This window comes from Camelus dromedarius, chromosome 10 (assembly GCF_036321535.1).
Source record: "Camelus dromedarius isolate mCamDro1 chromosome 10, mCamDro1.pat, whole genome shotgun sequence".
Lineage (NCBI taxonomy): Eukaryota > Metazoa > Chordata > Mammalia > Artiodactyla > Camelidae > Camelus > Camelus dromedarius.
In genome coordinates this window covers 57,477,940-57,494,584 of record NC_087445.1, presented here as the reverse complement: position 1 = coordinate 57,494,584, position 16,645 = coordinate 57,477,940, and the positions used below count along the sequence as shown (strand labels likewise).

General features: G+C 49.0%; 1 protein-coding gene across 4 annotated transcripts in view; it reads left to right on the top strand.

The window, feature by feature from the left end:
• The window catches only part of PTPN3 (protein tyrosine phosphatase non-receptor type 3), a 131,193-nt gene that overhangs the window by 95,763 nt on the left and 18,785 nt on the right, over positions 1-16,645 (top strand). For all 4 annotated transcript variants that reach the window (XM_031450162.2, XM_031450163.2, XM_031450164.2 and 1 more), the window contains exons 15-19: positions 6,773-6,959; positions 7,114-7,188; positions 8,204-8,260; positions 9,330-9,486; positions 12,144-12,304. In XM_031450162.2, the coding sequence (XP_031306022.1) occupies positions 6,773-6,959; positions 7,114-7,188; positions 8,204-8,260; positions 9,330-9,486; positions 12,144-12,304 (637 nt within the window). The remainder of the gene's footprint in view (positions 1-6,772; positions 6,960-7,113; positions 7,189-8,203; positions 8,261-9,329; positions 9,487-12,143; positions 12,305-16,645) is intronic.

The following is a 16,645-nucleotide window of genomic DNA, read 5'->3' as shown; positions in this document are numbered from 1 at the left end:
TTGTCACCTCTCTCTCTTTTTTTTAAATTTTATTTTTTTAATTGAAATGTGATTGATTTACAGCATTAGTTTCAAGTGTACAGCAAAGTGATTCAGTTATATATATATATATACATATATATACACGTATATTTTCAGATTCTTTTCCATTATAGTGTTAGCTCTCTTGAATAATGTTCTCTCCAGTTCATGAGCAAAGCCAGCTTTAAACCATTTCAACCTGAGGAGTATTTACCCAGAGGTTGTAGCCGTGTTAACTGTAGTGGTACTTCTCTAGATTCTCAGACCGCTGCAGGATTCCCCATCCCTGATAATGTGCTTATTTCTAGCTGTCTATGGAAAGCCTTCTCAGAACCACAGTATGCCCTCAGGGTCTTTGTTCTCTTTTTGTTTTTAATGAATAGTTAATATAAAGAAAAAACATGCAGAGAACAACTCTTACTCTCTTCGCTGAATTTTTGTCAAGGACGGTTTGCATCAAATTCTTTTATGTTCCTGCTTTCTGTTTTTTAATGAGACAAACTCCCTTCACATTTTAAGGTCAGGGAAAAAATATGTCTCTCCTAAAATCCTGGCTTGAGTCTTTTTATTATTCTATATGATAATATCTAATCCACTAGTTCCCTTTTTGACTTGATTATCAGGGAGCTCAGAATTGCATTAGCTTCTCTTAGCCCAGGTTTCTGGTATAGTCCCTGCTCTTCCTTCCTTGCCTTATTAATGGGTCTTATTTTTCTCTCTGGTTTTAATGAATTCACTGTTCTACCATATCTGCACATTTTAGAGTAAATGTGAAAATCATTTTTTGGAGTGGACAAGACATAAATCATTAAAAAAAAATGACCTAAGTATGACAGGAATAGATCATCTATTAGGAAGTCAACCATGGTCATTGGGCATCCATTCTGTTAAGTCCCATACTATGCCCAAAACATAGAAACATACAATGCCTCCCCTAACAGCAGACGATTAGCAAGAAGGCACTTCAGCTAATCTGCACATTTTTACCACTCCAGCTACTAGGCTTAAAGCATTAACTGCATCCTGATTGTACTCTAGGCACCACAGGCAAACCACAAATCTCGCTTCCCACTTACGTGTGAGGTTGCTTCCTCTCCGCTGTCCCTGACCGCAGCAAACATGGTTTCTAGCTTCTCTGTGCTTGCTCTTAACGCCTCTGGGTAAATACTCCTCAGGTCGCTGTTTCCTTGTGGCCTGAATTTGGATGATGCTTTTGTTGCAATGATCACTATCTCTTGCTCCAACTTACACCCCCGTTGAGGCTGCAGTGGAAGGTGTGAGTTCCTTTGTGTGATGCTGTAGTTTTGCAGATCTAGCACAGGGCAGGAGTGCAGGCATGCGTGACTTGAGCCAGTTTGAGTCTGCCAGGGGCTGTGTCGCTTTGGTGAGAGGAGAAAGAGGGTTTAGGGCTCTGATCGAGGGCTCAGGGATGCCCAGTCACATCCTCCATGTGAGATCCTCCTGCTGTCCCATCATGGAATTGGGGAGTGTCTAGACCTTACTGTCCAGTCCACTAGCCACATATGGCTATTCAGATCGAAATCATTTAAAATAAGACAAAACTTAGGTTCAGTTCCTCAGTCACACAAGCCTCATTTCAAGTGCTCAAGGACCACGTGTAGGTAGTGGCTACCATATTGGACAGCACAGATCCAGGACAGCTCCAGGTCCTGGGTGGAGGAGAGATGAATTCTGACCAGTGGTGTGTGGACGTTCTAAAGGGCTACACTCATTGCCGAGTCCAGCAGCACACTTTCTACACTCTTTGCTTCTCACTGAGGGAACGTGAAGGCAATTTAGACAAGTCTTTGCTTTCGGGGGCCTCTGGGCCAGCTGGGCAAATAACACATTGTCAGCCTTCATCATCACACTATGGGGCTCTATCACTTTGGTGAGAGGAGAAGAGAGTTTGAGGAACTGAGGGTTCTGAGAAGCCTGCTTCCATGTCCTACATGAGATCTCCCCTCTGTGGTCTGCAGCCCCACGATGGAATTACAGAGCATCTGGACCTTCACAGGCCGATACGGCCACACACGTGTGGCTATTTAAGTCTACGTTTGTTCAGACTAAATTGAAAATTCACTTCCTCCAGCCCTGTGTGACTTAAGTAACGTGTGACCCCACTCACCCCTAGGCATTGCACATCGGTTCTTTCTGAAATGCCCCTGTGAGAGCTCGGAAGACACGTCGTCCTGGGGCGCTTTGCATTGCAGCGAAATGTTAGAAGCAGCAAGTAATGGTGATCCAAAGGCAGCCTTCTTTGCCGGGCGAGCCAACTGTGGACAGTTCCCAGGCTCCCTTAGCAGCTGTGCTTTGCAAGTGGGGCAAACAGTGAGAAAAAACGCAGCCCCTGCCAGCTCGCTTAGGTAGGGAATCGCTTCCTGCTGGCAGGAAGCCGCCTTCTGCTGGGTCTTCAGAGGCAGCTGGCCTCTCTGAGAATCCAGGGGCCCTCCATTGCCCAGGGCAAGAAAGGAAGGTTCTTCTGTACTTGGAAGAACCATGGTGGTTTCTTCATTGAGTACAGTCATTCCGAGAGGGATTGGTTCTAGGACCCTCCCAGGTACCAAAATCCACAGACGCTCAAGTCCCTTATGTAAAATGGCAAAGTACAGATTGGTCCTCCGTAACCACAGCTTCAGTTCGATCCATGATTGGTTGAATCCGTGGATACCAGGGTCAGATGCAGGGCTTGCAAAATGTTTAAGAAGCGTTTGACGTGTGTTACCCGGCAAATTAGTGTGTGTTGAGAAGCAAGAAGAAGTATTCTGTTGGAGAAATCAGATGAATGATATCACAGGCAGCGAGGAGGGCTCCTTTTGGGAAGAAGAATGAAGTGTAATGTTCTGTGCTCGTGGGAACAAGAGAAAGAAAGAGAAAGGAGGAAAAAGAGAGGTCTGACTCTGGCTCCAGACCGAGTGGCGGAGCTCAGGCTCTCTGAACATTAGCCTCGGGGATGAGTCACCGCCGTTTGTTCCGTATTTATAGCAGCACGGCGGCGTTTATGAGTATAGTTGGCAGTTTGCTTTGTGCCCGAGAAGGCCGTCCTCTTGTTCCCCCCTCAGCCACTCTGCGCTCCTTCCCTCACCTTGGAGCCAAGGCCAGAGTCTGCGGAGGAGGAAGTTTCCGAAAACAGAAGCAACCCACCTCCCAGAAAAATGAGAGGGGGAGCGTCCCAAAGGAAGAATGACTTTGCAGAGCAGAAGCTGGAGGAAAACAAGTTGGAGGGCAGATTAGGGTTGTGTTTGAAGACCTTCTCCTCGGAGCGAGTGGGGCCGGGGGCCACTGTGATGAAGCCTTCGCTATTTGCTTCCCTCCCTCAGAGCCTGCCTTGTTCCAAGGGCACCCGGCAGCTGTGAGCTTTTATTTCAGAACTTCTGTGCACAAAACAACATGAATACACTTAATGCTGCCTAACTGTACACTTTAAAAATGGTTAAGATGGTCAATTTTATATTACATGTGTTTTACCACTATTTAAAAAATGTTTTTAATAGCTTCTGTGCATTGGAAGGAACTTTGGGAATTCCTTCCTTCAGCCGCATCACCAGTGTAGGAATTCCCTCAGCCCTGTCACCCCGTCACCTCTGTCACCCGCTCACCCTGCCGCTGCTGGGCAGCCCTCCTGCAGCGTGGCGGCCTGCTCTCTTGTTGGACAGCCCAGTTGTCCTGTGTCTCCTCAGAGGAGACCAGCCAGCTGCAGGGTTTCATTAGGAGTTTCTGTGTTTATTTTCCCTGTACCCTGCCTGCCCTTCACTCGGTTTTGGGCCACTTGTCTGCGGATGTCTGATGAATACCTTGAACCCAGCCCAGCCCAGTCTCAGCTCATCATCTTCTCACCCAGCATGTGGCTCTCCTGTGTCTTGCTAAGTGGGGCCTCATGTCTGCACTACTGCCCAGTGAGCATTTGTTGGAGCCTCAAGCATCCTCAACTCCTCCTCTTCTTCCAGGAGAGGAAGAGAAAGAGGACTAGGGTCTCTCCCAACCTCAAGCAGCTCATAGACCCAAGAAAGAAATGCCACTTGGAACGGCCTCTGTTCTGTCACCACCAGAGCAGGAGCCTTTTGGGCGCCCAGTGAGAGTGTGGAACCCTCAGTGGGAGCTCGGCTTCGCTTGGCTAACAGGCTGGGGGCAGGGCTGGGCGGGGGGTCTTTGTCATTGTCTAGGGTGTGGGAAAGAGTGGTGTAAAAAGCATCACATGAGAGCTTTTCTGCCATGGGAAACCCTGCCACTTTAACAGTGCTTGTCTTCAGAGAAGTGAATTCTGTGCTGGCTTTTGTCTCCGAAGCCTCCCGCACTTACAGTTCGGAAGCATCTGCAGACGCCCGTTTGTCTGCAGTCAGTCAGTCTGTCTCTGCCCCTTCTCCCCAGCGAGCTGGGGGTGGCCAGTCACTCCCTGGCTGCTCTGGCTCCCCAATGGCAGTGACAGTTCCCCTCCTGTCTCAGGGGCATTCCTCTTACTCCTGCTCCCTCTTCCTACCCCTTTCTTCCCTCCTTTCACAGTTGCCCCCGGGACCCCTGGTTCCAGGGGTAGCTCCCTGTGTCCCTCCCACCCCACCCACTGGCTCTCCCTCCCTCAGTCAGACCTCGCGTCCTACCCCAAGGCGGGAGGAAAGCCACTCGGTGCATAGTCTTCCCTCCTGGCCTCCCTGTGCTGCATCCTTCTCGGCATTTGATGGCCTCCTCACCATCTGTCTGTCCATCCCCCACGCTGAGCAGAACGTTACTGCAGCCTCCAGGAAACATCTGCACCCAGTTGATCAGCCCCCAAAATATAGTCGCGTTTAATAAGTTATCACCTAAAAGTAACCTCTCCACCCCTCCTTAGAAAGCAGGATTGGGCACAGATGTTATTTTTGGTACTCTGGGCTGTTTGGGATAGACCATCACATTTTATACTGAAAAAGAAAAATGCCTTAAAGCCTTGTATGACATCTTCTAAATTCTATATAGTGTGATTCTAAATTCAAAATTTAGAAATTAAATAAATGTAATGAACACAAAAATATATGACAGTTTACTGCAAAGTCTGTTCTCTTCTGCTTTGTCACCTTGCTCTTTTGTTTACACGCTCGTCACCCTTTCCATCACTGTCACCTCCAGATGCTTCCAGACGTCTGAGTAGGAATGCTATTTGCAGCTTCACGTTAAAGGTTCAGCTCCACCCCAAGAGCTGGAAATAGCATTTCCTAAAGCCCTTTGGCTTTATCCTGTTTAGCAACTTCCAAGCAGTTTCCCTTTCTGCCACTGGGAGGTGCTCTTGTAAACATCAAAGCTTAACCAAGTTGCCCTACTTGGGGAGAACTTTTTTTTTTTTAAGCTTCCTTTTGAGTAAATCAGTCTCATTTATTTTCATTTATTTAGCGTACGGCTTCAGTTCCCAAATAGCGTCGCTCTTGAAATGCCTTCCCATCCATAACACCCTTCCCTTGACCAGCAATTTAAAAACCTTAAGGCCAAACTCTTGTTTGGAAATAGCTGTTTCTGCCCTAGTCCGTCACTGAGTTTTTGTCTTCAAATGAATCGAGACTGTGAATCATTCTGTGCGACTCTGATAGAGATGTTATATTTAAAGTAAGCTAATTTGAACTTGCTGGGAAACAGAGAGGAACTATTTTGATGAAAAATCCAAGGTCCCGAAATAAAGGTTTAGTAAGAGGCAGCAGCGACTGCCTTTTGTCAGTCTGTTTCACTGACTGTCTTTTGTCTGCTCCCCTTTCCCGTCTCTTAACCTCGAATGAGACGAGAGTGTGGAGGAGTCTACAGAACAATTCTCTATTCTGAAGGCTTTTTAAGGCATCTTTTGCTAGGCCTCTGGCTCTGGAAAGGCCTAGTGTGGGTGTACATGATGCAGAGAAGTTGTGTGTCCTACATGGTGCTGGTCCCTGTAGTCCTGTGAGGTTGGACGTGGGAGGTCTGAGGAGCAGACTTGGTGTGGCCTGGAGAGGGGACAGGTGCTCAGGGACTCACATCCATCAGACTACTCTCCATCAGGTGAGGGGACAGCTTTTGACCACAGAGGTCTGTTCAGTTCTAACAGTCTGGAATTCTTGACGACAGCGCTATCCAGTAGAACTTCCCACGATGACAGAAATGTTCCGGAACTGTGCTGCCCAGCTAAAGAACTTTCTAATCTTAATTTCAGTAGCCAAATGGGACTAGTGGCTGCCATGTTGGACCTGCGCTAAGATACAGAAAGACCTGTATTAGAAATAAAACGTATGATCTCAGTGTGGGCAATTACTGGATGTCACAGGCAAATAATGCAAACTAGAGTTAATATAAGTTGTCCTGAACATGCAACGTTGGTCCCATTTCCCTTGGGTAGGGAACAGTCCTGTGAAGCAGAGCTGTCAGCAGGAATGAGATGGAAGGAAAAAGCATTCAGAAGGGATGGAGACGTGTGCATCCGAGTGAGCTTCAGTAATTAAGCACAGAGTAGCCGGGCACTTGTCCCTATCACCCTTCTAAAGCAGCTAGGAAGGCAGCTGAGTTTTCAGCAGCTCCTGGCACCGCCCTACCCTCCTGCCCCTCTTCCTTGAAACTAAAAGTGGTGGTGTTTGGGCCAGATGGGGGCATGGGCAGCCCATGCACTCTGGGTGTGCCTGAGCCCTGGTTTTGACCTTTGGAGCTCATCTAAGGTTCCAGGGATTGGTGACGGCTGTGAGAAGCGAAGCGCCAGCAGTCAGTAATGTTTGCTTTGGTAAAATACTAATCCCGTTATTAAAATGTCTCCTCCTTCCCCACGACGAAGGAGCATATCCAAGAATAACCCAGCACAAAGCTGCCTGACCCGGAAGTCATCCAGTTCTGTGTCTCCGACTTCAAACGCTCCAGGCTCCTGCTCGCCGGACAGCGTCGACCAGCAGTTCTTAGAGGCCTTGCACAGGGTGACCAAAGCGGGCTCCGCCGAGGACTCCAGCCAGTACTACTGCGACAAGGTGCGTGGGCTCGGGGTCCGCCGCCGACCCCGCCAGGCTTCCCGTGCAGGGGCGCCTCTCAGGCAGTTCAGTGGTTGTGACGCAAAGGGAACAGCTTGTCTCCAGCCCCTGGAGGGAGAAGTAACGCAACTGATGATTTTCCGTCATTTTGCAGAACGATGGTGACGGCTACTTAGTCTTGATCCGCATCACGCCAGATGAGGATGGAAAATTTGGCTTTAATCTAAAGGTATGCTGTGGGCAATTGTAAGGGCGTTTTATGCTCTGAAGCACTCTTTACATGACTTTTTCACTTCCGTTAGAAATGTGCCACATACTTAAGGCTACCGAGGGAAATTGGCTCGGCCCTCAGAACAGGGAGCTTTTTATGTGGCCTTGGCAGCTGTCGAGTGTCCACTCTGTGCTTGGCGCCTGCTGTGTACTTACTTATATTTAGTTCTTCTGTCAAGTGGGGAAGTTGGTATCTTTAAACCTGTTTCATAGTCACACGCTGAGGCTCAGAGTGGGCATGTGGGGTGGTGAGCAGATCTACCCCCGAAGAGGGGTATTAAGAGACCCCTCAGCGTCGCTAAGAGAGAACAGTGGTTCGAGGACAGGGTGGTCCCCCTCCTCTGCTTCTCTCTCGGCAGGCTCTACAGACCGTGGCCTATGGGCCAAAATCCCATCTGTTTTTATAAAGTTTTATTGGAACACAGCCACCTCATCCATTTACAAGTGGTTTGGCACTACAGTGGCCAAGCTGACACAAAGCCGAGATGGGTGCCATCTGGCCCTCCACACCCCTGAGCAGAGTGAGCGCGGGTGGGCTTTGCTGCCCACCCCTCAGCCGCCGTCACGCGCTCCCTCCTGATACCCCAGCAGCCCTGCTGACCGCCTGTTCTCAGAGGTCAGAAGCCCGCACGGCAGGGGACCCTTCTACAGCTCCTCTCCTCCGCTGAAAGCTCCCTTTCCAGCAACACTTAGGGGCTGTGTTTTCCGAGTTTTCCTGGGGGCTATTTGCATTTCTTGCCAGGAGGCCACCTCCTCCAAGTGCACCTTTAGTCCGTGAAAAGTGGGGGTGGCAGGGGAGGGCTTCCAAGACCCACAGGGTCAGGAGCCTTGTCGTTCTGAAAGGGCGCCAACCCCTAGGATTAGAAGTTCGAGTTAAGGTTAAGCCCTCCCTTGTGTCAGAGATGCCTGCGTGTCTTTGTTACTATGAATGACTCAAGTTTTTTTTAATTTTTTTTTAATTTAAATGTTTCCAGGGAGGAGTCGATCAAAAGATGCCTCTTGTGGTCTCGAGGATAAACCCAGAGTCGCCTGTAAGTAAACGTGTTCCATGATTTCCCAGGCTTGCTTTCCCCTAAATCTAACGGCTTTCTATTTCTGTGTCCTGTTCCTTTTTCACCGGCAGCAAGGAAGGGTTGTGTGTCAGTGCATGTGCAGATGGGGAGAGAGCACGGAGTTCATCTTGTCCAGAAGCGTGCTGCTTCATGTGGTCCTCACGCTGCGGCCCCAGCATCACCTGGGAGCTCATTAGAAATGCAGACTCTCAGATCCCACCCCAGACCTCCTGAGCCAGAATCTGCATTTTTAGCCGGATCCCCGGGTGACTCGTGTGCACGTTAACACGCAGAAGTGCTGCTCAAGAGAAGGGAACTGAGGGATAGAGTTTGCAGTTTCGCTCCCTCCGAGTGGGCTCGTGGGCCCCCTACCCCTTCCCACCACCGCCACCCCCACCCTGCTCTCAGCCCTCCGTCTGGGTCCCCGAGGCATCCAGGAGACGATTCGCTTTTTTAAAGTTGTAAACACCAAAGAGTCACTGTGCCTCCCAGGAAGGTACCAGCGTGGGGTTTTCCTCTTAAGCAGCCCTTAAGCGAGTCGTTTGCCTTTGCTTGCTGCCCATGGCCTCTGTGAGTTAAGAAGTCTCTCGTTCCCACACAGTTCAGTGCATCCCTTCTCTCCGTGGTGGTTTCTGCCTTTGGGGCTCTGCTTGCAAAGGCTCTCCCCATCGCAGGATAGATAAATGCTCACTTTTAGCCGACAGAGCATTTTCCGGCAGCACGTGGAGAAAACAAAAGATAGCGGAGTTGTAGTCATTGTGACGTTACAGTAGCAGGTGAAGCTTGGCCACGCAGGAGAAATGGCCGCAGTCCGTCTTAGCCTTCCCTGAAATGTTTCGTGACTTAGATTCTGAGCGGCCCTTCTTTAAAATCCCACAACCAGCTACCATGTCAACACGGCAGTGGATGTAAAAATAAAGACGGTGATGCCCGAGGGAGAAAGGGGAACTTGGTCACGGTCTCAAGTATCTGGGCCCAGAGGTGTCAGGTTCTCCCCTTGAGGACCGTGTCATGGTAACGGCAGAACCTCGCTCTCCCCCTCACGCAGGCGGACACCTGCATTCCTAAACTGAACGAAGGGGATCAAATCGTGCTCATCAACGGCCGGGACATCTCCGAACACACCCACGACCAGGTGGTGATGTTCATCAAAGCCAGCCGGGAGTCACACACGCGGGAGCTGGCCCTGGTGATCAGGAGGAAAGGTAACGGCCACCCGCAGGGGAGGAGCCTTAGCATGGAGGGCCTGCCCCAGCCCAGCCGTGGTTTTGAGATGTTGAGCTCATAGCCAGCATCGGAGAACCAAGGCCTTTCCCACGACAACCTGATGGCTGACTTCTCACTTGAAAAATGTGGCGATCTGCCCACCCGGGGCCCTGCCCTTCGTGGCCAGTCCTCCGCAGGTAGGCGGCACCCACCCACCCCTTTCTGCACAGGGTGGGAGCCCCGCAGTTCCTCCCAGGCCTGGCGGGGCCCACATCACACCCTCCTCTTAGCTGCCTGGCCCTGCTTGCATTTGCATATTCAGCCCTTTCTCAAAGGACCAAGTTATACTTTATTCATGTGCATTTGGTTCCGTTGGAGAGGCGGCAAGCGGAGTCCGGCAGCAGGCTAGCTGCTTCGGGGCTGTTCTAGCTCTGCCTCCTGCTGGGTTCAGGGACCTGGAGCAAGTGTCCTACCCAGGCTGCGGCTCAGTTTCCTCTAGTGTAAAACGAGGGTAGTGTAGTCCCTGCCTCCCTGAGTTCCTGTGGAGATAACGATGCTCATATTGGAAAGCTCTGAGGGTGCTGCCCAGTTCTTGACAGGCACGTGAAGGGCAGCCCCTGTTGAATACCATTACTATTATTGTTGTTGTTGTTGTTAAAAAGCGGTAAGCCGAGTCCTTGAATCCTCCTGCCCAGCTTTCAAATACTGAAGGCAAATGAAGTCTGTGACTCAGGCCCCAGCCCTGCATCTCTGCTCTGGCCTCACAGTCAGTCGTTGGCACAGCCCACGCCCTGCATACCTGCCTTCCTGCTTCCCACCAAATCTCCCAAGTCCAAGTGGGGAGGGAGTAGCTCCGGGGTAGGGTCCCTGCTTAGCATGCATGAGGTCCTGGGTTCAATCCCCAGTGCCTCCACTAAAAAATAAATAAACCTAATCACCTCCTCCCTAAAAGTAATTAAGATTTTTAAAAATTAAAAAATAAAATAAGATTCCCAAGTCCAGAGCCACCCAGTGCTAGCTCTCACCCAGCCTTCTCCATGAGGCCCTACCAGGTCTCTCCAGATCCCCGCCCGCCTCCTCCCACCAGCCCATCCTCACCAAACCCAGCTCCGTGCTCAGCACACAGTAGGTGTCTAGTGACAGTGGCTGATGTCCCTGCAGCGCCAGCAGAGTGCCTGCCCTGTCTTCATTGCTTTGCACAATTATCCTCTTCAGTTCTAATAGGGTTCTCATAAGTTAGTGTTCTTATCCCCAAATAAGGAAGCTGCAGCGAGGTTAAGTCGCCCTGCTGCCGTGCCCGGGAAGTCTGTGTGATGGTCTGGAAGGAAGGGATCCAGCGATTGGGAGCAGGCCTCTTATCACACGAAGTGCCCTGGGACGTGCTGGCCAATACAGAGAGCCGGCGGGAGAGGAGGGCCAGGGAGGGGAGTCCTCCGCCAGCACCTGTTTGAAGTGGGGAAAACGGATGTTTGTAGACTGTTAGAGCTTAAAGGGCAGTGCCTCTGGTTTTCTGTAACTGTCATGACAATACATTTATTTTAAAAATAAACATTTCAGTAAAAAATGAGTTGACTGACAGAAAAGTAAATAGTAAGGTGGGAGTAGCAGATAGGACAGAAGTCGCAAAGGTCAGCAGAAGAGCTGAGCTGCTGTGGTCAGCGAAAAGAGTGTGGTCTTCCGGGTCAGATAGGCATGGACTGAATTCCCGTGTCCTGTCCTGAGAGGACAGATCACTTTGGACAACTCTCTTGCCCTGTGAGTCAGTTTCCTCATCTGTAAAATGGGCATAGTGACAGGTGGTTCAGCATGGTGCAGATGCGGTTCAACTGTGCAGGAAAACACAGAAGTTGTTCCTTTTCTTCTCCTTTCCTGTGATCTTAAAGGCAGTAGGGAGTCATTGGAGGCTTTTGAGTAAGGGAGCCACTTCCCGTTCTGGGTAGAAAGGGAAAATTCAGAGATGATCCCCAGGTTTCCAGTTTGGGGGACTGGAGAAGGAAGTGGCCTTGGCCGGAAAGAGGCACGTGGAGCTGGGGGGTGGGGAATAGTGTGCATGGCGGGGGAGGGGCTGGGGCTTGTTTCCATCCGTGCTGAGTCTGACGTGAAGGGAGTGGAAGCACAGAGGAGACATTAGGACTAGAGGTGTTCACTAGGCAGCCTCGCGTGTGGCGGCGGCCGTGAGCTGGAGATGGACCGACCGAGCTCTGTGGGACAGTGGTGTGGTGGGGAGAGCGCCTGACTGCACACCTGTTTCCTGGGAAAATACCTGTTTTTAAGGGTGCAAATGAAAGGGACATGAGAAGGAGAGAAGGGCGAGGGCAGAAGGATAACCAGGTCAGAGAGAGCAAAGGGGGGAGATCTGTTTTCTCTGAAAGCGTCCTTTCCCTTTCTCTTACCTTTGGCAAAAGCCTCTGAGTCCTAAACACCGTCATTTAAAATGAACCAGAAAGATTAGTATGTCATTTTGTATAATTAGCACATATTGAATCATTCAACAAGAAGTAGTGTCTTTGGTGAAAATGATTACCATGTGCTTAATCATTTAATAATATGTTTTAAACCATCCGCATTCAGGTGTCGTGAGTGTAATTTGTGGGGAGGAAACTGATCACCCAGCACACGGTGCACAGGCCAGACACACTCTTTCTTGTCCATACAGCTGTCCACTCATTTGCCGATATCAAATCTGAAGACGAGCTGAACCAGCTTTTCCCAGAGGCCATCTTCCCCGTGTGTCCGGAGGGTGGGGACACGTTGGAGGTGTCCATGGAACAGCTAAAGAAAGGCCTCGAAAGCGGGACGGTGCTAATCCAGTTTGAGGTAAGAGACCCCGAAGGCCGACTCCCGTAGCCTGGACCCCCAACACCTCCGTGGGCTGTCCGGCTGCTGCTGGAGCATCCAAGTCTCCAGCAGCCGTGCCCATCGAGGGACCACGGAGAGGCTCAGAGCCCCAGGGAGAGCGCGGGGGCGGGGACGACAGCCCGTCACTGAACTCTGCCTCACCCTTCTGTTCTAGTAACTATTGGTAGTCATGGAGAAATGTGTCGGGAATCAAGGAGGTGGGACTCTGAGCATCTTTAGCTGCCAACACAAAGGCTCAAAACACCCGGCAGTCGAAGGTAGTGGAGAGGCAGTGTGGGTGAGCGCTGAGGGGTGATGGAGGAGCCAGGCCCTGACCCCACCAGGCACACGCTGTAATTTGGAGCACTTAGTCTTATCCCATGAGGGCACAGCGGCTTGACTTCCCAAGTCCCCCAGAGCCATGTGAACACAAGTAGAAACCAAAGCCAGACCCCATCTTCTTTCCCTGGGAGGGACCTCTCATCATGGGATTGAGACTCTTGACAAAGACACATGCAGACACTTTACAAAACAAAGTCGGACCCAAGGAGACTCGGTTTTCAAGTCAGTTTTACTCATCACTAACAGAATGAAAATAGAGTGTGTTTGTCTTCCACATTTTTTAAAGATGGTAGAAAGCAGAGTAGTTCATGCAATAAAAGATAACAGAAAATCACAGAGAAGCATAAAGTAGGCTGATAAGAGAAAACTGATTATGATAAATGACACCATTCACAGTCTGGATTCACAAGTTGGGACAGAGCGTCTCGGGTCGGATTCAAAAGCAGAAATCTGCACTGCATTGTTTATTAAAAAGCCACATAAAGGAAAAAGTCACAGAAGCAAAACTAGGAAATTTGTCACATGTATGTGACTGCATATTGATTCAGGAAAGCATGAGTAATGTGAATATCAAACAAGAAAGGTGCAGAGGCTTGAATGAGTGAGAGGTTTATTTAACAATGGTGTAAGGAATAGAATGTAAGTAAAATACATTATTAGAGAAATGTGTATTGAATGATAGTAGAAAGTAAAACCCACGAGTGAAAGGTGAAGGTAACTGACTCTCCCCCCCAAAAAATCAATAGGGAATTTTGAACTTAACAGCCTTGACAGATAACATAGACAAAAAATAAGTTCGTATCTTGTGGAAATGAGATCAGGATAAGAGCATAGGAATAATATGATTACTTGGGTAGAAATGGTAGACATATACTGAATGTGTACAGAGAGAAATAGCCCTTTTTTCCAGTAGCCTGCAGGAGGCTGTGTAGGCTTAAGATTTTAAAGGAGGAAAATGTAGAGGCTGTGTTCTCTGGCTTAGCTTCGCAAAAAAATTCAAAGTTGAAACATACATTTTAGACAATAAAAATCAATATTTTATGACACTCTCCAAAATAATTTAAAAAAAAAACACTCTGTAACTCTCTTAAAAGCCAGTTACAGAATATATCAGTAATGGAGAAATTGGAGGGGAATAGCGAAGGGGAATGGCACTGTGGAATCATTGATTCATTCATTCGTTCATTCAGCAAGTGTGTACTAGGTATTTACCGTGTGCCAAACGCTGGATCCGGATCACAATGAGGGAAGGAGAAGGGGGTTTCTGGCCACAAGGAAGAGAATCTAATTTTGGTATATTTGTGGGGTTGAATCATCATAAGTCCTAGAAACAGCCAAAGACCAAGATAGGACAAGGTTTCATTACACAGAGTGTATGTTCTGTAGGAACTGGAGGTGAGAGGGTTCCAGGAGGTCCCCTGGGGTGAGATGGGATTAAGTGTGGAGGGGAGGGTGTTCCAGGAAGCTCACAGCCTGAGTGCAGACTAAGCTGAGGGTGTCAGGTAGGGAAACAGGCCTTCCCAGGAGGAGCAGCGTGGCCAGGAGCCCTGGGAGATGCTTCCAGGGGATGGAAGCTCAGGAGGAACCCGGTCTCTTTGATCAGACTGTCCACCAGGAGGCGCTGTGGTCTCTCAATGAGGAAAACGAGGCGCCGGGTCAGGAACAGCGCTGCAGAAAATCCCCTCCTCTCGGGTGGCTCCCCTGTCATGTTTCACATGTGGGGATCCCACACCAGATTTTCCTTGAACAATATTCATTGAAATTCATTAGGAAGATTAAAAATGCTTCAGAAAGAAGTACCCACCTATCCCCCTGTGTTTTTGACTTAGTGTTTCTCAAAGGGTGACACCCTGATCACCTGTATGGACATCACCTGAGGACCTTGTTAAACGGGCCCAGCCCACAGCTACTGAATCAGCTGTGATGGGAGGGAGCCTGGATATTGGTTCTTAAGATCACCAGGAGTTGTTTTTTAGTTAAAGTATAGTCAGTTTACAATGTTGTGCCAATTTGTGGTGCACAGCATAATGTTTCAGTCATGCATACACATACATATATTCGTTTTCGTATTCTTTTTCATTATAGGTTACTACAAGATACTGAATATAGTTCCCTGTGCTACACAGTATGAACTTGTTGTTTATTTTATATATAGTAGTTAGTATCTACAAATCCTGAACTCACAATTTATCCCTTCCCACCCCCTTTAACCCCTGGTAACCACAAATTTGTTTTCTATGTCTGTGAGTCTGTTTCTGTTTTGTAAATAAGTTCATTTGTGGCTTTTTTTAGACTCCACATAGAGTGATATCATATGGTATTTTTCTTTCTCTTTCTGGCTTACTTCACTTTAGAGCTTATGCTTGGACTATTAGAAGAAATAAGAAATGGAGAACCTAGAATTTTTAGGTTTAAATTTTAGTATGTAGACATTTTCTTCATTTAGGAAATGTAAACATTTCCTAGAAATTAAGTAGGAAAACCTTCTTTTTAGATAAACATCTTTTGCAGAATTCCAGGTTGGAGTAGTTAACAGCAGAGCTGCTCTGCGATGGAGCTGATGGGGTACCAGGAGCCCTGCCTTTCGGTCTCTCCACACGGCCCCCCAGGGATCCCTAGTCTCTGGAACGCTACCTCACAATCACTGTTGTAGGTAGGGAAGGTGTCCTACACAGCTGCTGGAGGATGGGAATATTAAAGGCAGACGAATCAGACTGGAAGCTGACACAGAGGGAAACCTTTAATGCACACTTTCTCTGTGCCAGGGGCTTTCTATGCATCATTTCACAGAATCCTCAGAGCCCGATACAGGTGCTGTCGTTAGCCCATGATCCCCAGATGGAGGGTTGGAGTCTCGGAGCGCTTACCTCACAGTCATGGCACAGCTTGCCTGGAACCCAGGCGGGCTTAGCTCACAGGGCTGGTTCTCTCAACAGCTGTACAACCTTCATGTAGTTATAAGGGTAACAACAAGATGCTATTTCCATGTGAGAGTTCCGATTAGAATAGGACAACATCAGAGCTAGAAAAGATCTGAGATGCTGTCTTGAGCAGACTTTCAGTCCTGGCTCAGCCACTCACTCCCTGTGCGACCTCAGGCATGTCCCTTAACCTCTGTGGCCTCTACTTCCCCATGTATAAATTGGTTATCTCCAGGGTTAGATGAAATAACTACTTAATTCATGGTCTGGTGCATGGTAAGAGTGCAGTAAAAAGTAACAACTATCATCATTTATAAATAGAAGCTCCAAGAGCCTAAGAACCTGCGCCATCTCCAGACGAGAAGTGGTCCTCAGGGCTGTCTGACTCGAGTCGCAGCTGTTCTGGTTCCCCACCTGCTCCTCCAGTGCCGTCAGCAGGTGTGCAGCTTGGCTGTTGGGGGGCTGTGCTCTGGACAGGAGCCGGAAGTGGGCACTGGTTCCTAGCACGCCACCCACACCATGGCACAAAAAGCCCGCCCTGGGGTGGTGGCTGGGCTGTAGACAGAATCCCTCCCACGATGACAAGCTGGTTTTCAGCAAAGCTTGCTTTGAAGCATGCTTTCATTAATGGAATTCCCCTGCGCCTCCCATGGCTTTCAGTAAACAATTACAAATGTGTTCCAGAAAGCATTTGGTCCCAGCTGTACTAAAATCACACTTAATAATTAGCATTTCCATAGCACTTTGGAATCTACCAAGTGTGTTTCACATATGTTGTCCCAGTAGACTCTCACAGCAATTCTGTGAGACAGATGTGGCCACAATTATTAGGATCCCTCTTTTATAGGTGGAGAAAATGAGGCTCAGGCTAAGGGACTTGCCCACTGTCACCCAGCTGGTGGGAGATAGAGCCAGGATTAGAATCTCTGCTGAAAGTCCGCTGTCGGAACTCACCAGGTGCAACCCAGGTCTCCACCCTGCCTCCAATATGAGCCCCTCCCTCCAGGAGCTGCACTGTGCAAGCTCTTCAATGTGAGTGGTCAGGCAGCATTTGTGA